This window comes from Ambystoma mexicanum, chromosome 11, assembly GCF_040938575.1.
Source record: "Ambystoma mexicanum isolate Mex_15411 chromosome 11, UKY_AmexF1_1, whole genome shotgun sequence".
Lineage (NCBI taxonomy): Eukaryota > Metazoa > Chordata > Amphibia > Caudata > Ambystomatidae > Ambystoma > Ambystoma mexicanum.
In genome coordinates this window covers 864,435,930-864,457,274 of record NC_090934.1, presented here as the reverse complement: position 1 = coordinate 864,457,274, position 21,345 = coordinate 864,435,930, and the positions used below count along the sequence as shown (strand labels likewise).

General features: G+C 48.3%; 1 protein-coding gene across 4 annotated transcripts in view; it reads right to left on the bottom strand.

The window, feature by feature from the left end:
- INCENP (inner centromere protein) overlaps positions 1–21,345 on the bottom strand; it is a 675,150-nt gene that overhangs the window by 553,259 nt on the left and 100,546 nt on the right. For all 4 annotated transcript variants that reach the window (XM_069623903.1, XM_069623901.1, XM_069623902.1 and 1 more), the window contains exon 4: positions 7,894–8,708. In XM_069623903.1, the coding sequence (XP_069480004.1) occupies positions 7,894–8,708 (815 nt within the window). The remainder of the gene's footprint in view (positions 1–7,893; positions 8,709–21,345) is intronic.

Sequence of the window (21,345 nt, the reverse complement as noted above, 5' to 3'; positions counted from 1 at the left end):
AGGGTCCCCATTCTTGTCCCTGCACCAGATGCAGAATTTGTTCCAACGGCAGTGGTACAAGGACTTTGTTGCTGGCCTTCTGGCCAAAAGAAAAATCTCCATTGCGTCATCCGGGAGGTCCCAATCCTTGTATCTCAGCCTCTCAGAAACCATGCATGAAGGCTTAGAGTCTGGACCTCTGGATGGAGAACCCGACCCTCGTCTCGCGAGAGGAGGTCCTTGCTTTCAGGAAGACGTATTGGAGGACAGATGGACATGTCCAGAAGGTCTGGGTAGCACATACTCCTGGCCCAATCCGGAGCAGTTCGGATCATGCGTTTCTCGAACTTTCTCAACCTCTGGCTCATTTGAGGAATGACTGGAGGAAATGTGTTACAGGAGTGGAAACTCCCAGTCCGAGAACCCCATCTCCTAGAGATCCTCTTGGGGGATATTTGCTGGAGCAGTACAGTCTGCACTTCCGGTTGACACTGGTCGCGAACAGATGCGCTGGAGGGGTTTCCCAAAGGGTGAAAATCTCTTGAAGGTCTTCTTGAGCTAGTTCCCACTCGTGGGAGACTCTGCGAAGCCTGATCAGAGCATCCACCGCTGTGTTCTCTCTGGCTAGGTGAACTGCTGATAGGGAGATTCCTTCTTGAATTGCCCAGTACCAGAGCTGCATTGCCTCTGCACAGTGGTAGTGACCCTACACCACCTCTAGTGGAGGCAGTACATGGCCACTGTCATCTGTCATTATCGGGACATTCTTTTCCCGTCCAGAAGGCAGAAAGGCCTTCAGTGATTGCCCTCTGCTCCAAAAGATGGATGTGGAGTTTGGACTCCGACGGAGACCAATGACCACCGATTGTCAGATTGTTGGTGCGGGCTCCCATGAGTGAGGCGTCCCTCACTATTGTCATCTACGGCCATGGCTGCCAAAAAGGTTCACGTCAGAACATTGTCCTTGTAGGCCCACCATAGAATATTGTCATGATGCCTACCCCCGGGCATCCGGACCAGGTCCATCTGACCCGGGAGCAGGCATCCAGATACTTGGGGGGGAAAAACCCAGCAGCCCCGGCTAGGGGCTATCTTGGTACAGTCCTGGCGCTATAGGCGCCAGGCTCATTTGCTTTCACTTACCTCATGCAGACCATGCTGCTCAGCATTCAAGCCAATGTGAAGTCTGAAGGGGGACTACTTTACCTCAGGGACTATTTTCTTACTCGGGTGTGGTCTTGGGAACTCTTACCTGGAACTACTTTGAAGGCTATTTAAACCACGCCCGAGGAGCAGCTCACGCTTCGCGTTATTCTGCATCCTGCAGCGTAACGCTCACCGTGCCTGCAAGTCAGCATCCAGTCTTCTGCCACGCCTGCCTCGAGTCTGGAGCTCCTAGAAAAAAAGGAGCAAGAAGGTTAGAACAAGAACAATACTTTTATTCTTCACCTGATTCTGGATCCATCGCGCCTTCGAATAGGAATAAAGACGTTATTTGATGCGCGTTCCATCGCCTGCTGCAGCACCGTGCTATACTCACCAGCCTTCGCAGCACCTCCACGATCCACCTCTGTCTTTATCTCTTCTTCGAACTCCGGCACCTAAGGGGGACAAAAAGAACAGCAAGGTGAGCCAAGAGAATAAATAAGGCAATATTAGTCACTACCATAGACTTACCCGATTTACCGCCGGAGGCATTCTTCATCTCCACGGGCCGGCGCAGCCTGCATCTCATCTTCGTCGAACTCCGGCACCTAAAGGGAACAAAAGGACAGCCAGGTGAGCCGAAAGAACCAAGGGAATCTTTCACCATAATAGACTTACCCGATTTTACTGCCAGAGGCATTATTCCTCAAGACATCATAATTTCTCACTCTGCACCTGTAATAAGGGAGAAAGCAACTGATTACATACAGGTGTCATTTGCCGCACAGTGTTGGGTAATACAGACTGTTACCTGGACTTTACCAGCCGCCACGAGGCAATCTTCTCTTGGGTCAAGCAGCAAGCTGCAAGGAATCGGACAAGAGTGAAAGTCGGACATTTTGAACTTTTACGAACTATATACTTACGGCTCCTCGCCAGGAACCCCAGTCAATATTGTTCTGGAACTCCCCAATTCCTTCGAACCAGTGAAGTAACTGGTTATCCACGCGCCCTTGCATTCCACGCAGGATGAGAGCTCATCTTTTAAAAACCTAAGGTGAGAATATAAAAGGAGACATCGGAGGTGATTAGAGGGGAGAACAGGGGGGGAGGGGGATATCACACAAATCCACAGGTGGCTAATTCCCTTTCTCCACTTTCAGGAGAATACTTTTACGGATCAAGCAGACGAAATTAGGTGGGCCAGTCCAGTCTGTCATCTCTGCACTACGCGTCACGTGGGTGGAAACCGCAGCTGTCCAGTTCCGATCGACGCCCCTGTGGGAGCAAGGTGAGCGTAACAGATATCCTGTGCGACCTTGCTTGGAACCTGAAGTAGGTCTGACATGTTGCCCGAGAAATGTGACCACTGGGTCCATAGAGCCCACAGAAAGTATCTCATTCTCAGGCGAGCCTCTGGCACCAGGAAAATGCAGGATGCCATGAGGCTAAGCAACCTCCAAAAGTCGAAGGGCAGGAGACGCTGGTGGAGAACATCTGCAGAATGTCTTGAGCCCTCACCTCGGGGGGCGAGCTCTTTCCCAAGGATGTATCCAGTAAAGCTCCGATGAACTGGAGCTTTTTGGGATGGTGCCATGTTAATGTTAAAGAATATGTGTACCGCGCACTATGCAAGATAGCAGTGATGTGCTGTTGGCAGCCTCAGCCCAGTGGGTCCGTTGGCTGGGCTTGGGGTGTTTTACGGTCGGTTGTCGTGTACTGTTGTGCAGGTTTGTTTTGTTGTTGCAGTGTAGTGAAGTTTGTGCGGATTGCAGCGTTTTAGGCTTGTTGGTGTGTTTGGTCAGAGTTTGAGAGTTGTATGCAGAGGGGTGAAATTGTTAGTGGATTGGTTAGTTGGCATCACTGTCCTTGCAATTATGTCTAGGTGAGATGCTTGCTACCATTCACTATTCCATCGGAGTGTGGTGCTTGCTAATTTTCAATATTCTGTCTAGATGTGAGACAGGCTAGTGATCAAGATTCTATTCAGGTGATGCACTAGTCATCATTCACAGTTTCATTTAAGTGTTCTAACATTCACATTCCTATCTAGATGTGACGCAAGCAAAGGTTAATAATTCCATCTAAGTGTGGCACATGCTAACATTTGTGATCCTGTCTAGATGTGACGCAGGCTAAGGTTAATAATTCCATCTAAGTGTGGTACAAGCCAACAATCACATTTCTACCCAGAAGCGGCGCAAGCTAAAGTTAATAACTCCTTCTAGATGTGGTACATGTGAACTGATAATTTAATTCTTGTAATTGAGGGAGTAGCCCAGTCTGAAGAGAGTGGCAGGTGACGTTCAGATGATCCAGGACTTCAGGGAGACAGTGCCCCGATCAGCCAATCGTCCAGGAAGGGGTAGACTAAAATCCCCTCTCCCGAGACTTGCTGCCACCACCGCCATCAATTTGGTGAAACCCCTCTGGCAGAGGTCAGCCCAAACAGAACTCGAAACTGATAGAGAACCCTAATGACCCTAAAGATAAAGCTGCCACCTCCCTTACTAAGGAACTCTCTAAATTAGGCTTCACACAAAGTCTCCAGCCCCACTCATTCCAAAGACCGCACCCTTGATTGGGTAGCACGCTACTATCACCGCCAACTCAGCGCTACCCTGGACTGCATTGAGTTCACCCTACCCTCCTCCACAAACACCAAAACCCTCACCCCTAAACTAGTCAGAAGTGCCAAAAAACTAAAAGAGCCTTAGACTTCACCCCAATATTCCAGCACTAGCCCCCCCCCCCCCCCTCTGCAACAACCCCAATGCACTAGCCAATATCTACAAAGATACCCTATCCAGAGCCATCAACTCCATAGCGCCTCTCGAACCCAAAAAAGTAAAAAAAAAAAATCTCTACACTCCAACTCTTGGTTCACAGATGAACTACAGGCCCTACGCTCACGCAAAAGGGAGGCTAAAAATATTTTTTTAAAAATAAAGAAATAAATATGATAGCAGACCATAGTGCGGACACCAAAATCAGTTTCAACCAAATCTCCCAACTCTACAAAAAAGCCATCACTAACGCCAAAGCCAATTCCTTCAATGCTGATATTGCCAACGCCAAATCACAATCCAAAGAAATCTTTGCCATATTCAAATCACTTATAGCTCCAGCTAATACTCCAGTAGCCAAGCCGCCAATCTTAAAATAGAACTCCTTCAAAACAAAATCAAGGATCACCACAAAGCTCTAGCCCACACCCATGGTCCTAATCCTTTTGAACCCCTCCCCCCCTGCAACCAACCCCAAACCATGCTTCACCTTTAAAGATATCTCCGAACTGGAAGTTGCAAACATCCTTAAAAATGTAAAACCCTCTATGTGTAAAGGAGACATTTGCCCACCCAAACTTATCAATGACTGCTCAGATCTCCTTGTCCCACTTATAACAGCCTTCATCAATGCCTCTTTTAGAGCAGGCATTATCCCCGACAGCCTTTAAGAAGCTTGGGTACGCCCCCTTTTTAAAAAAAAAAAACTTCCCTTGACCCTACTCAGCCTAACAATTACCGACCCATAACCACTGTGCCATTCCTCCTTAATATTCTGGACAAAGCTGCTCACTGCCAAATCCAAGACTATCTCGAAACCCATTCCATTCTCGGCTCTAGGCAATCTGGGTTCCGGAAAGGACATGGCACAGAAACAGCGCTCGTAGACCTAAAAAAAACAGATCACCCGGATAATGGATAAAGGAAAGCCAGCCCTACTACTCCAAGACCTCTCCGCGGCCTTAGACCTTGTAGATCACAAGACACTCGCATCACACCTCACACACTCTGCCTACTTCTCTAATGAAGCTGCACATTGGATCACCCCCTTCCTAGAGTGCAGAGTATTCTCAGACACAGCACATGCTGCCCCCACCACCATCCACTGTGGAGTCCCGCAAGGCACCTGCACCGCACCCACCCTCTACAACTTCTTCACCAAGCCCCTCTTCGACAAGTTGGATGCGCTAGGTATAGCATGTACCAACTACGCCGATGACACGCAGGTACTACTACCTCACTGGCTCCTACACCAAAAATGCCCAATCACTGCACGACATTTAAACCACCATCCAGGCCTGCATGGCAGCAAACAGCCTCTTAATTTTTTTTTTTTTTTTTAAAAATGGAGAATACCATCCTTTGTTCCTCTCCGCTACAGATACAGGCTCTACAGCGCCATTCTCTAGTAGGGTCTACATTTCCTGCACAAGGAACAGATCTAGAACCTTCGAAGAATGGCTCCCTGTAGGGTGCCGTAGGCGCAGGCTCGGGCAATGGGATATGAATAAGTACTTACGGCTTTGGTGGCCACAGTAACGGACTACCCAGGTCCGGACGGAGAAAAACAGGCACAGACTGGCCCTTTTGCGTGGCTCTTCGGCGTGTAGGCGAACCGGTGAAGGCAGGGGCGGGTATAGTGCAGCTCTGCTAATCTGCGGCCGGCTGATAGGCAAGTTGGCAATACAGGAAAGTGGAAGGGATGTGCGGCCATTGACCACATTGTGAATAATGGCGGCTCAATGAGACGCACGACAAAGCTGCGGCTGTGGACTGCGCAACTTCGCGGTCTCAGCGCTGCAAAGCACGATTCAGGAATTATAGATGCAGAAATGGGTGAAAATTGATTCATGCCCCACTTTGTCATCATCGTGGTTAAGGCAGTGGATGGCTCCTTACTGCTGAAATAGGATGCCTAATGGGGAGAGAAGGCTCCTGCCCTCTCCTCCCAGCAGGGCGAGTAAGAGGAGATCGGGCACAGACAGGCCCTTCGGCATCTAGCCCCGGCTTCCGCCTACCGGTGAAGGCAGGGGCCTGATATAGTGCAGCTCTGCCAATCCGCGGCCAGGGCTGCCGATAGACAAGTTGGCAATACGAAAAAAGTGGCAGGGCGGTGCGGCCATTGACCACTTGAATAATGGCGGCTCAATGAGACGCTAGGCATATAGATGGTTCAGTCTGGACTCCACTGAAATTAAGCTATCCGGGACATTTGGTGTGCCATACTGCAACCCAAAGGGCGCATCAATATCAGATGGCTCATTGTCCTCAGGTCAGAGATTTAAATAATTTCTTGGTGAAGAAGCTTTTTACAGGTTATGGCGTCGAAGGTTTCGAAAATTTCAACTCCGATGCTCGAGAAGTCGATGTCTTCGAGGAAGACGTTTGACTTAGATTGGCCCACTGGCTTTGATGGCGCAACTGGCATCAACGACCACATCGACTGTCTTTCAACTTATGAGTCAAAAGATACCTCGATTTCTCATCATGTCGAGGCCTCAACAGCTCTAGATGTGGATCTGGCCTTCATCCCAGGCTCGAAGATGTGCAGGATTTGGCTCGAGCCCTTTCCTCACCGGCTTTTGAAGGCGTGGTAGGACCATGGCTTGTCGAGGGCTTTTGGCTCTCGAATATTAAGAATTTCTTGCCTGAATGCTTCCCATTAGACAGGAGTGGAGGCCTTTGTGGGACATTATCTAGTTCTCAGAAGAGGAGTCGGACGTCGATGCAGGCGACTTATGGTGCCTCTTCGATGAGTGCTGGGACCCACTCCTTGACCTGGACCCTTTTGCCTTTGAGGAGAGTCGCCTCTCGCATTGTCAGGTTTCTTCGACAGGGATTTCTTAGGACTATACCTACTGCCAATTTCCCCTTTCGCTCCTTCAGAGCTTTACTGGTCATCGATTGACATTTTGCACAGGCCGAGGTCTTGTGCTCCACACACCGAGACACCACACGCATACTCAATGTGGATTAGTCTGTGACATCTTGGCATCGCAGTATTGACAGTTTTCAAACCCGGTCTGTGTCGAGGATGTATATTTTGAGAGGAAATATTGAAGCACAGAAAAACAGAACTGAAGCACACAGGTGGTGCACGTACTATTTATGCCTTCGATGGCATCCTCGAGGCGGTGACGCCCTTGAGGGACATTCAGTCAGCTACATCGATGCACAGTGCCCTCTACCAAAAGCCGAAAAGAAATTCCAAAGTAGATGGAAGCTTCTTTTTCTCTTCCACCACATTCACAGTTCTTGGTCTTCTCTTCCTCTCCCTATCCCTATCTTTTTCCCTCTCCCTTTCCCCACCCTTCACCTCACTATATACTTTGCACTTATTCCATCCAAAATGTCATCAGGCCTAGTACGATAGTTGCTGGTCTCATCTCCTTAACCCCAACGCCCCCTTATCTTTGTCATAGCTCTTGCAAATGTCGCCAGGCCTAGTACGATAGCAATTTCACATTTTCATGTATCAAGGCCAAGAATGTCATTGTATTTTTCCCTTGCTCCCTCCCTTGTCTTGAAGCGCTTTGAAACATTATGTATAGGCGCTATACAAATAAACAATCTATATTGAATATCAAAGATGAGGAATACGTGGGTGGACGCCAACCATTCGAAATGCAGTTTTGTATTTCTCTAGCAAATGCAAGATTTAGCATTAAGAACTTGGTAAATTTAAACTGACATTATTGGATAAAATGCATTTCATAGGGTTTATGCAAGTGACTGGCCCATACTCAGAAATAAAGGGAATAGCTGAATAAAAAGAAATGTTTCACAGACATAGCAAAGGTAACAGGGTTGGCTTTGGACAACTTCCATAAATACAGCCTGCAAAAATCAGAAAAGACGACAACGCATTACAGATGAAGGGGAGAGAGAGGCAGCTTGTAGAGTGAGTCAGCAAGGGAGAGGGGAACTGGGACAGTTTATTCAACACTCATGTGAAACAGAAGAGACATTTAACAGAACTTACAGCTGGATGCAGAGGATTCCCAGGCCTTTCTCGAAATGGACTTTCGGATTGACCTCCGCATGGCCTCTCGTGTCATGCTCTCCCTTTTGCTTGCCAGAGAGTACTTATCCATTAGTGAGTGACGCCTTGAGTGCCTACCCACCAGACTTCGACGAACAGACCTGCGGTCTGTTCTGGAGCCAGTGGGTGTTGATTTGCTAACCGATATGTTAGAGACTTCTGCAGCAGGCACCTTCGGGACTTCCTGGGCCCCAACAATCTGGTCCATGAGAACAAAGTCCTCATTTGCCACATCCTGAGCCTTATTGGAGCCTTCTGTGCCAGGGGCACCATTCTCCTGGTCAGAGATGTCCATTTGAACAATGTCATCACCTCCATTTTCTTTCGGAGTAGATGCTGCAATCTTTACTTTGGTTGCACTGCGGGATTTGGCATCTGGAGTCTTGTGAGCATCCACATTTGAGGATGGCAGTTGCGCTTTCACCTTCGGGGAAAGGACTTCACCAATGGAAGGTACAACCTCATCAACTGTTCCCATCAGGTCCACAACATCCTCTGCACTCTGGCGATCTTTGATGCTAATCTTGACATTAAGCGCATTAACACAAGATTGCTGTGTGGTAGGTTGCTCCAAGACCTTTTTGCAGACACCCTCAGGAATGGCACAAATAGCCTTTTGGGCCTGTGCCCTTGTCTGACGGATGACTCGCAGCGGCTCTTTGCGTGTCATATTCTGCTCTTCATCCTCACAATTCTGGAGCTTCATAGAGAGACGTCTGACAGAGGAGCGCCAGTTATTGCTCCTCCTTGAAAGCCTGTAAAAGAAATGCGATTCTTAGGTCTTGTGATCAACTGGTTTAAAAACGACTAACTAAAGACAGTAGCAATAAATGACTGTCAAGAACATGGTGTCCTCTAAACTAGACAGGTAGCTTAGCTACTATAATCCAACTGGAAGGCATTTAGCTATAATGCAGAAATGTAATACAATAAAAAATGCAAAGCTCACCATAACTTTTCCTCTTTACGATCCACATGTGATAGAAAGGTGCTGTGCATCTTTGTCTAACATTTACTAGCCAGAAGAGAACCAGACTTCACTTGCTGCACAATAGCACATTATAAACCTGATCTGAATGTTTAAAAGTGTCCCAGATGAAATCTTTAGTGATTTCATCAACTAGCCTGTCCATTCCAAAATGGAGCCACTAGATCCCAGCAAAGGAAAACTAGCAGGGTTAACTGGACTCGATCATTCGCCTCCTACTGATAAGCAGTTGCACACTGTACCCATTAGTGACTTGCTTCCCAGTGCACTTGTTTTCCCAATTTATCAAGTGTCGCACGAGCCAGACCATTGCATAAACAAACTTTAAACCGTTGCTTTATAGTCATAATTTGTTTTGTGGGGAACAGATTACAACCTTGTTACACATTTTTCTATAAGAAGGTTATTGCAGTCTCTTCATGGATGACTCCAGCTCTTGCATTTAATTGCTGAAAGACTGTAGTACTTCACTGTTAAATCCTGCCTATTGAGTACTAGAACCATGCAATCAAGTTTGGGTGTGGATTCCAATTTTTTTTTTACGCCAGAGCCCATTCAGTATTAGGGAAGTAGGATTAACTTACTTTACAGCAATTCGAATTGCTAACTTTGAAGGGAGTATTGGGGACACGGAATATCTGGCTGTCAGTATGTAAATAATCACCCAATCCTTTCATTTTCTTTAGGATTTTGTGCAATTTCACATATTATTCAGTAAGAGAAGAGATGAAAAACTTCTGTTCCCAAAAGCCCTACAACTACAGGCTATAGAAAAATAGTTCATGAGACCAAAGAAGGATTAATAGCAGAAGCTTTGCTTCATGCTCCAAGCGGTAGCTCTTAGACCCTGTCTGTCGACAGTATACCATCTGCAGAACCTCTGCAAGTGTTCAGTCTTGTCCCACTCGGTAAGGAAATAAATGACTCGCGGGTTGGAGTTTAGTTCCTGTAGCCTTCTCAATTTGTCTTCTAGCTTTTTATCCCTCCACGCCCCTAGGTCACAACCTGCAGACTGCCAGGCAGGTTTGGTTCTAGGGGCATAACCATTAAAAGGTCAAGTTCTACATTTTCTCTGCCACCCTACAGTCAACTTTGGGCTCCACTGCAATTCACAGAATAAGCCAAGTCAGTCCCAAGCTTGAACAGTTTGGTTGGGGGATTTGGGTTTCTTGTGCAAACCGATCCAAGACAGGTTTGATATTTCAACTGTTCACTTGAGCACATCAAGCCCATCACAGAAAAAACTCAATTTTCACAGTAAAGGGTAATCCTGCAAGCTTTTAGCTTAGTAGTAGAGATCATGCATGCAAGATTAGTAAAAGCATGACCTTCCTACCCCATCTGTAAAATTACAAATCTGCACGGTTCCAAGATGGCCCCTTAGAGCCTAAGCTCCTCCCACCCGGGGCCAACTTCAGCAAATGTAACCCTCCTGACCGGCATTTCTGGCAAGAGAGGCTGGTTCTCAGTGACGAAACCAGCTGAGATGCGTTAGCCTGATTGGAATCCGCCTGCAATGGCTCCTTAGATCCGTGATGGCGGGGAGTGGGTGTGAAGACTGCAACAAAGGCGCGCAATTTTGCTAGCTCTGCCATGACTTAATTGAGCACCAGACACCACCTCTGCACTGGTCTGGCTGTGGAGTGCACCAGTGATCTTTTCCTTGCTGTGAAATCTTCTCCGATGAACACCAGTCAGAGTCAATCCCATTGCTCTGAGCGGAAGATGGAAGAGTCTGGCGGACCAGTGAGCGGCACATTCGAATACCAAGTCTTTGAGGTCTGCATTTCCACCAACACATTAATGCGGACTGAGGTTGCTACTTGACACATGGACCTACAGTAAGTGCACAGACGCATTTTCAACTGGCACCAACATCAACCCTCGTCTTAGCAGTTCACATACTGGTGCCATGAACAGGCTTCTGCGGCCTTCTCTGGGGATGCTGGTTGCAATAATCTATGGGAGACACTAAGGGCAACTTCTTGATACCTTCTCTGCACGCATATCTAAGCAGTATGTATCATTGGGATGGTTGTACAGGGGTTATCTGATTTCAGTTGGAAAAGAGGGGTGGTGGTTGAACAGTATAGGTTCCTGCTTGTTTGTGAGGGGGAGTGGGATGTGATCTAGTGGAGGTGGATGGCTGATGGTGCTTATTTTGGCCAACATTATCTGAATTAATGGAAATCGCCGGCTTCGGGTTTCTGGAGTCACCCTAACACGAAGAAGTACCCGCTGCCTGATATCGCATTCCCTTTATCCAGCAGAATCATTTTCTCCATTGCAACACTTAGCACCCTCCTTCTATACCCCAAGGAGCCGAGTAGCATGCATTTGGGGTGGCCCAACAGCATTACCGGGATTGCTGTGCTGGGGCAGAGGTGCCTACCTCCAGGTGATCCAAAACGGTGCCTGGTTGATGGGCACCGTGGGGGCCTCATACCTTATCTAGCTCCTCTCTCTGCTAGATCCCCCCATATTGCACTGAAGTCCTGTGGACAAGAGTGCTGTGCATCAGTGTCACCCAACACCTGGCACAGCTGCAGAACGATCATTTATGTGATAATAAAGGAAGCAAGAAGGAAATAAAAGCCACATTAACATGTTCACCAAAGCGACGTAAAGGCGGCACCTAAGGTCCAGGGCCGCTAGGAGCTACTTCTGAGCCAGTGGAACCGTTGGCATTTCAACACATGATGGCCATCGCGCAGGAGGGCCTCACTGCCGTCCACAGCAAGCTAGACCTCATTGGCACGATTGGACCCATTGAGGTGACGCTTGAAAAGACTGACCTGCGACTCCCAGAAGCTGAAAACTGTCTGAGCGGTGGGAAATAATGTTGTTCAATTTAACCTGGACGTGACCACCCTCATGAAGCAGATGCAGGCCGTCACCAAGAAAAATGAAGAATTGGAATCTAGATCCAGATTGAAATTCGGATCATAGGGGTCCTGGAAAAAAACATGGGGCAATGGACGATTGTGGAACCGACCAGGATGTCCCTGCTGCATAAAACCGAGCTGTCTCCACAGTTTGCGATTGAGGACGCCCATCGCTCGCTTGCACCCAAGCCAAAGCCTGGTGCTCCCCCCGATAACTGCATGCTTACTAAATTATCTTGACAGACCCAATCCTGCGGGCAGCGTGAGAAAAAGGCGAGATGATTTTTAGATCCAACAGAATATACATTTACACAGACTTGTGTTGCAGTACAGCAGGAGAGGAGACTTTTTGAAGCTGTAAAGAGGCGGCTCTGGGAGCTCAATATGAAGTTAAATCGGGCTAAACTTTGCATAGAAATGTACTTTACCATTCCAGAAGTGGCCATGAAGTTACTCTATTAACGCCCTGCCGCAACCTGAACTGTTTTCTTACTTTGACATCTTGCCTCGTCACTTTCAACCAGTGATCCTGTTGCCTTGAGTCCCTCCTGGTCTTAGAGGCACCCTTTTCTAGAATTGGCTTACTTTGGTGCATATAATCTGGTGTGGTACGATTACTTAATGTGTTGTTGCGGTCATCAGGAGGAAAACATTCTAGACATTGTGCTCCTTTAGAAGCTGTTGTAGGGCCCAGGTTGATGCCCATGCGCCAACTCCCCTCCCCACATGCAGTGCTGCAAAGTTTGAGTAACTGGTTTCAGAGTGCCATCTTCAGAGTGGAGGGGGGAAAATGAGGTTGGTGGGAGGGTTTTGTGGTTAATACAAAAGGCACTTGATGGGAATAGGGCATTATTATATAATAGTAGTGACTGGAAAGGTGACAAATGTTATGCCATCCAAAATAAATTCCATAGGTTTGAGAATAACGGATGGTGGGTGAATTTATATGCACGAGTTGGAATGTGAGGACTGGGGATACATATGAAGCGTCTGAAGCTTCAGCTGTACATAGAACGCCATTGCGTCAAATTGTTGTTTCCGCAAGAGACTCATGCACTGGCAGCGTGCCGAGGGGATTGCCAAGCACGGGGGAAAAAACAGGTTTTACACTACATATTAATTTCAACCCAGAGGCATGCTGATTTTAGTCCATAGGTCGCTACCATTTGTACACAAGAGAGTCCACCGAGATCCATCTGAATGTATGTACTTGTCTTTGGGACGTTGGTAGGGAGGTTATCTTACTGAATAGCTATGGTCCTAATATCGATGACCCAGGATTCTATGTTGATCTTACGGACAAACTGTTGCTATATCCTCCAGTGCCTATATTGTGCACAGGGGACTTCAACACCATTCTAGATGTGGACAGAGACCGGTCTGGACGAGGCCACAAGGTATTGTACAAACAGGGATGGGTGACTTAAAACTGGTAGATGTTAGGAGGGTCCTTAATCCTTGGAAGAGCACCTACAAATTACTCAAACCTACACGACTCCTTTTCCTGCATAGACGTCTGGCTCATTTCAGAATGATTTCTGGGGGCGGGTGAGGGTCAGAAGAGGGGGGCGGGGGGGGGGTAATTTTACATCCAAGTGAACATGGGATCAGTCTCCAGGGCAATACTCTGGAATACATCCGCGGTATAGCAATGGCAACTGAATGTGGGGTCCTCAGATCCATTTGGCGCATTATCACGAAAGTTACTCACGTAGTGACTACCTTAGTCCATAATCCTTTCCTCCATACTTGTGGGGCCATTCCGTCCTTCGGGACGGGACCAGAGCACTATCAGAAAATGAACATTTTTTGTCCTTTTATTTTTACGCTGGGTCACCGCAGCCCCACCTTGCTGAGCTCTGCATCGCCCTTCAGTACTGTTCAATCGCCAGGTCCAGGACCAGAGGGGACGTTGGGTGGACGTATGGAGGAAAGGGGACTATGGACTAGGAGTAAGTTAGTCACTATGGTGTGTAACTCATACTCCTACGTCCAGTCGCCTTTCTGCCATACTTGTGGGAGATTCCCCAAGCACTGTCCAAAGAAAACGGGAGGATGAAATTCCCATATTGAAATAAATCATTAAAACTGCATGGCCGAAACGGGCATCAGTCTGGGAACGTGGGTCAAGACAAAGTGCAAAAAGCCGAAGGGGACGCCCACGTAGCAGCCTTGGCTATGGACTCCCAAGGGACATATTTTTTGGAAGTTAACAGCAGCCAATTTGCCAGGGACCAAATGCGCATGAATGCCCTTTAGGGACTGAAGGCCTTGTGTTTTGTAGGCCTCTGAGATACATGAAGCTATCAAACGAGAGATGATGCCTTTGAGACAGGTTTCCCTTTTGTGTAACTAAGAGTTGTGAAGACATTTTAAGTTTGCTTGTTCTGTCGAAGTAAAACTTCAGAGCCCATCTGACGTCAAGGTTGTGTAAAACCCTCTCGGCATCGGAGACTGGGTTTGGGAAGAACACTGGTAAGGCTGGGAAGGAAAGAAGGATGAGTGCGAAGCACAACTTTATGCTTGTGGAAAGTTAGGAACGGGTGTTTGACAGACCTTGAAGCTAACTTACTCTTCTTGCAGATGTTATCGCAATCAAGAAGACCACTTTCCAAAAAAGGTATTTGAGTTCTGTAGTAGCCATAGGTTCAGAAGGCTTACGACACTGCGGTGAGGACAACATTCAACTCCCATTTTGGATGAAGCCTGACCGGAGGGAAAAAAAAAAATTATGAAAACTGCCTGCAAAATGTCTGTCGATAACGGTTTGCCAGTGAAAAAGAGCAACTTTCTGTAGACCGAGAACCTGCAATGGCAGATCGGTATGTCCTACATAAGACATGGATGTCAGAGGGTGCAAGGTCAGATATACAAGACAAAAACAGTCATTGAAAGCCTGTCGTCAATCAAGCTGCTTATCTAGACACCAGTGACAAAATCAAAGCCATTTGCTCTTATACTGAGCCCTCGTAGAATGCTTACGTGCCGCCTGAATAATGTGCAGGTTATCCTCCGACAGGTTTAACTGTGCTAGGGACCGGACCTCTGGTACCAGGCGACCAAGCTGAAGGATTGTGGGGAGGGGTGCCACAATGGGCGATTGCTCTGGTGAATAAGGTCAGGAATCTGCAGCAACCTGATAGGGTTGAGCACAGACAGGTGCTGCAGTTCCGAAATCCAGAAACTGGCTTGCCACCAAGGAGCTATGAAGAAGAGAGTGCAGTTGGAAGCACTCCCAGGTTTCCAGAGCAACCGATGAATCAGTGGCATAGGCGGAAAGGCATAAGCCTTCATGTTTTCAAAAGGGATCTCGAGCACGTCCCCCCAAGGAAGATAATCCAAGACCGTCCATGGAAGCATAAAGAGTAAGTTTCCTGTTTGTTAAGGTTGCAATGAGGTCCACCGCTCATCTCCCGGTTGTAACTCGCTGCAGATTTGCGGCTGAGGGAGACTGCTGCCACATTAATGTGACCTGAAACATGCACTGCCTGAAGCCAGACATTGTGCTGGACCGCCCAATTCCAAAGCCCAATTTCAAATTTGGCTAGCTAGATCCACCAGAGGAGACCACCTGGTGACCCCGTTTGTTGATGTAGAACATCGCAACGGAATGGTCTGTGCAAATTCAAACGATGCTGTTGACACAGCTGAAAAGCCTTGAAAACCAGAATAACTGCCAGGAGCGTTAGATAATTGATCGATAATGGATATGGGACTGTGTCCTGGGGAGTCCACAAATCTTACATGCAGTGTCACCCTACACCCTAGAAGAGAGCAGTCTGTAGTAACCGTTACTTGTGGGCAGGGTTCCTGGAAGGGAGGTTCCCACTGAAAGGTTGCTGGTGGACAACCACTAATGAAGATCCGCCGTCAAGGAAGATGGAACTGGAATCATTTTAGAGATTGGATCCGAAGCCCGAGACGAGCAGCTCCGAAGAGTGAGCTGAGGGCGGCTCATTTTCAGTAGTGCAAGAGGTAGAGCCAACGCACTAGTCCATCAGGCCCAGGAGTCTCTGGAACCACCAGGCCGACATGTGGGTGCACTGCAGGAAAAGCAGTCACGTGGTCGACGGGTCTGCAATCCTGTCCTCTGTCAGGAACACTCTGGTTCTGACAGTATCCCAACAGAAACCTAGAAAGATCAGGTCTTGAGCAACCATCCTAGATGATTACCGCCAGTTCACCGACAGCCCGAGATTGACCAGGAGCTGAAGGAGTGACTGAAGATTGGCCATTGCGGCTTGTGGGCAAGGACTGCGCATGAGCCAATCGTCCAAATATGGATATACATGGACTCCGTACAATCCGAGTAATACTGCGATGGCCGCCGTCCTCTTCATAAAGACACGCAGCGCAGAGCCGAGACCAAACGGAAGCACTCGATACTGGAAGTGTTCCGTTCCCATAGAGAACCACAGATATTTGCGATGTGGGCTTCAGATCAGGATGCAAGCGTCCTGAAGGTCTACCACGCTGAGCCAATCGCCCTTCCGGAGAGAGGACTTTACCTGGCTTGGCGTAATCATCTTGAATTTCTCTTGGGGTAGAAAGATTGAAATTGGTGAGGTCGAGGATAGTGCGCAGGCCAGCCTGTTGGGCGTTTGGGCACTGTAAACAGACGGGAGTACTAGCCCTCCCCTTCCTCCCGGAAGGGAACAGGCTCCACCACGCTGAGGTCTAGAAGTTTCTGTACCTCTGCTCTGAGGGAGGGCGACCCAGTATGCTGAAGAGGAGGGCGAGAGTATGAGGGACAAGCGGAAGCCTGCCCGATAAGCAGACATAACCCATCGGTCTTCTGTGATTGTCTGCCACGCTCCAGATGAGACGATATTCGTCCTCCCATCGGAGTCTAGTGCGACCCACGGAAAACATTTAGATGTTTTATCGGCAGGGAGATGTTGAGTTGCTGAATAGGCAGCTGATAACCAAGAGAAAAAACTAGCCACCTTCCCTTTGCTGCTTGCGGCGAGGGCCACCAGCAGGAGCATCTGCCCGGGGCACACAGTGCTCCTGGAACCCTCTGAAACGAGAGGAGGACCTCGTTTGATAGACTCTGACCTCAGAGTCTAAGTTGCCTTAGCTGGGGCTTGGCAAGAACTGAAAATTACTTCATGCTTGGCTTAGTTGTGGAGTCCCTCATCAGTGGAGGAATGGAATAGTTTGTTACCTTCAAACGGATGATCAAGTACTTTGTCCTGAACCTCCTTCGAGAATGTTTAGCATGCAGCCACGCTTGGCGGGAGATGTCTACTCCAACCATAAGGCCCTGAGCGAAGTGTCGACATGATGGGCTGTGGCCTCCAGCAGGTCCTGGGCCAGAACTTTGCATCTAATAAGCCGCCCTTAAAATCTTCAAGCTCCTTCCACAGCTTGAGATTAGCAGCTGCCAGGATGACCTCGGTATTAGCCTGTCGCAGCTGAAGGGGTGAATTGAAAAATATTTTTTACTTAATGGCGTCAAAAAGCTTGTCCTCCTTGGAAAGGACTTGGGACGCTGCAGTGGAGGATGTAAAGGATGGCTTACACTGGAGCGTAGCTGCTGCCACAACCGTCGATGAGGGGAGTGGACATGCAGTTCAGGATGTGTATTCAGACGCGTGTAGCTAGCGTCAATTTTCCCGTTTAGGTGCTGCCAGGAATGAGGTTTTTCCCTAACCTTGTGCGCTTCGGACAGGACATCCTTTTGAAAGAAAAGGCTGGTGCGCTCCTGTGTCGACAGAGTAAACGCTCCAGAAAGTAGACCTTGTGGAGCCGGAGGTTCGGGTATTGAAATATCTAGCAACGCCATCATATCCACTACCCAGTTGTGAAAGGCCACAATAGAGCGGGGCGTGTCGTCGCTGCCCTGGTCCGCATGATCTTCATCCAGTGCGGCAGGAACATAATTCTGATCAACAGCACGTGGCACCTCAGACCCTGTGGGCAGACTTGACTGCGCAATGGGAGACTTTAGCGCAGGTTAAAGTGGAGGCAGAGGAGACAGTGTCCCACTCGAATCAGGGGAAAAGGTGGTGTCACTACCGGAACTGCAGGGGAGTAGCTGGAGCAGGTTGCGGTTCAGGTGGCTTATTATACATTTCTTTGAATAGATCCTTAAAGTATGCCTTCATCGGATCAGAGTGCATAAGCAACTGGAGTGGGTAAAGGCCGCGCGTAAGAGGCATACCCCCGGGATTGCAAAGAGGATGGTTGCCAGGAAGGCCCTCTACCAACTGGATCCATGTAAACCGAGTGAGCGATACTGTGTGGCAACAAAAAAACGAGTACGCCAATCCATCGGAGGGCAGAACGGATCCGTATTATCTACATTACGTGGAAAAGGCTGCTCAGCTCCAAAAACAGGCACCTCGATAGCAGCAGTTGAGAACGTTGGCGTGAGGGAGGTAGTCAAAATGGCTGCTGTAGTCCGTGGGGGTTGGCCCGCCATTTTGTTACTGCCCAAGGTGAAGTGCGTCACAGGTGACAGTGAGGCCATTGTCACCACAGGGTACTTCTGTTCCATTTTAGCCTTGTGACAGGGAACCTTGTTAGAGCTGGTGGTAGCAAATCTAGAGCGCTTTTGCGACCCATTAGTGTCTGCTGAAGAATTAGCCCTCAGTGAGGGAACCTCAGCGGAGCCGGTACTTTAAGACTTGAAGTGTTTAACCACCTTCTTTGTCCCCCTCAGCAGGATTGGCTCGACCACAGGCTTGTGTGGGGTCAGGCTTAGGGTCACCCCCCCCCCCAGTAGCCAGAGCCCTCAGGGAAGGTGGGGGGTGCTTGACTTTGCCAGTGTTGGATTATAGCCCCAGTAGAGGCAAGAGTCCCACTGGTGTTCCGGGCACAAGCATCCGCCCTCGCAAAACTACATTTACACAAAAAACAGGACATGAACCCCAGATGCTCCGGCACAGACGGAAGACAGACGACTAACCGGAATATGAAAAACAAAAGAAAACAAAAAAGAAACAAATTCCCTAAGATGCAAGTGCGTCCGACCCTGACCGCATGGAGAAAAGGACTGAAGGGTGATGCGTGGGGCGGAGCTCAAGAAGGCCGGGCTACTGTCACGTGCAGTGGGCCCGCGTAAAAATAATTAGAAAAAAATAAAGGACAAAAAAGTCTCACTTTTTGATGCTTAATAAAGTGCTCCAGTCCCGTCCCGATGGACGGAATGTCCCCACAAGTATGGAGGCAAGGCGACGGGACGTAGGAGTAAGCGAAGAAACTCTCAGTCAACTAGAACAGCGTCACTCCGCAGACCCTCCCACTGCTACACTTCTACAGGTTAAAGCAGCAGCTACGTTTCGAGATAATGCAGCGAGAGAACTGACATTTCTGACTGCACCAGTGGCAGCAAGGTGATATGGCAAGGGTGACCGCCCAAGAGGACTGCTGGCCCACCGGATTAAACCAATAAGGCAGTGCTGCATCCCACTTGTCAGGGATGACTGGTGTCCAGGTTCACACACCATCAGGGGTCAATGTATTTGAGACGTTCTACTCAAAATTGTATGTGAACAATGACACAGGACTTTAAGCTGAACTAGACACGAGGGACTCCAGCTCACAAGTGTGTTGTCTGAAGTGAACTGTCAATTAGATCTCCCCATTAACCAAAACGAAATTGCTAGTTCCATCAGTGCTGTTCCCACTGGTAAAGCACAACTGCCCTGGTGCCTTATTTACATGTGTGGGTTTAGGCCCTGGAGGTCAGCACGCTCCCTAGCACGATGAGGGAAGCGGCCATTACAATACTACTGAAACCCAAGAAACCGGCCAACCAGTGTGGTTTATAAAGGCCCCTATCCTTGATTAATACAGATGTAAAAAACTCCTGGCCGCCCGCCTGTCACCCTACATGCCTTGTAATATACACCCTGATTAATCAGGCTTTATACCGTTCGCTCCACAGCATTTCACTTGTGCCTCCTTTTTAATGTTCTTGCTCAGATTGATTCAAAGGCTCAGGCAGTGGCAGTCATGCTCGACATACAAAAAGCATTTGACTCAGTTTCATGGCGTGTCATGTATACAGTACTGGGGAAGTGCCGTTTTTGCCCTGGTTTCATATCCTATATAGGCCTTCTTTATGCTTCTCCACTTGCACGGGTTAGCACAATTGGGATGCTCTCAGCTCCAATTCACGTTGCCTGGGGCACGCGGCAGCAGGGATGTCCCTCGTCACTGCCTCTTTGCTCTTGCAACCGAGCCGCTAGCAGATCTAATCAGGCACAAACACAAACAAAGGGGCGTCAGGATAGCTGGAGGACCGGAGATTATTTCCCTGTACGCTGATGACGCTATATTATACATAAGAACATAAGATAACCGCACATCCACTTGCGCCCCATTATGGCAGCTATAGATATCTTTGCAAAATGGTCAGGCCTGCAAGTGAACTACAGTAAAATCTGAGCTATTCCTGCTTACTGACACTACGGCTCTGCCCAGAGACCAGATTGGCTTTGTGTGGGCTCCACTTACAGTGCGGTACCTGGGGATCAGGATAACCAGTCACCATACATCTTTGTATGTAGCTAACCATGCTAAATACTTGGCTTTGTTCACAAAAACGTATGCCCTGGGCGTGAATGCCACCATCTATAGCAGTTAGAATCTCCCTACTCAAAATGATAATCCTCCCAAAAATGTTATACTTCCTGAACATATCCTTATGGCCTGGACAGAAAGTTTTTGGGGAAATTAGCGATTGCAGTCAATGCCTTTGTATGGCATTCTGGGGCGGTGCGCCTCAAATGGGAGGCTGACCAGGCCGTATGTGCGTGGGGAGGGGGGTTTGCTGCATCAGACTTCCAATTATACTGATTGCGGCACAGGTGCAATTCACAGCCTACTCGTTTGCTGGATTAGACACCATTCCACATGTCAAACTTGAAGTACTCAGACGAGCGCTACCTCTGTATCCCTGGTATTGCCCCCCTGTATTGACCGATAACTGCCCTTTTGACCCTGCTAGCACAATCTCTTGCATAGTGCAAGGCGCGGAGACCGTTGAGTCACACACCCCTACCATACTAACTTCACTTAGTAATTGTGACCCAGCGCTCCCCGCGGTAGATACCGTCTGAGCAATGGTGGTTACAGGGAGAATTTGGGAATGTTAATGAATGGCAACTTCATATCCATGCAGGACTTCCCTACACCCACACTATATAAATCCTCACAATGCTGCAACGCATGGGGGACTGCAGAGTATTTAGAAGCCAATGGAGGAACTTTCCCACTGAACTCAAGAGCGATCCCTAACTGGGATATATTGCTATGGCGTACAGCTCTTCGGGTGTGGTCTCTTCGCTATACCGGCTGATACAAGACTGCAAGCAACAACAAAGTTACGAGATAAATGGGAGAGGGACATGAACCTTACAATTACTGATACATGGAAAGATGTGTGCTCACAAACCCGGAAAGGTTTCCTTTAACTCTGATTCCGGCTGATTGAACTCCAAGTACTCCGCAGCTATCACTACTTACTAGCAAGAATGAAGCGATTTTCCCAAACTGCTACAGGGAGTT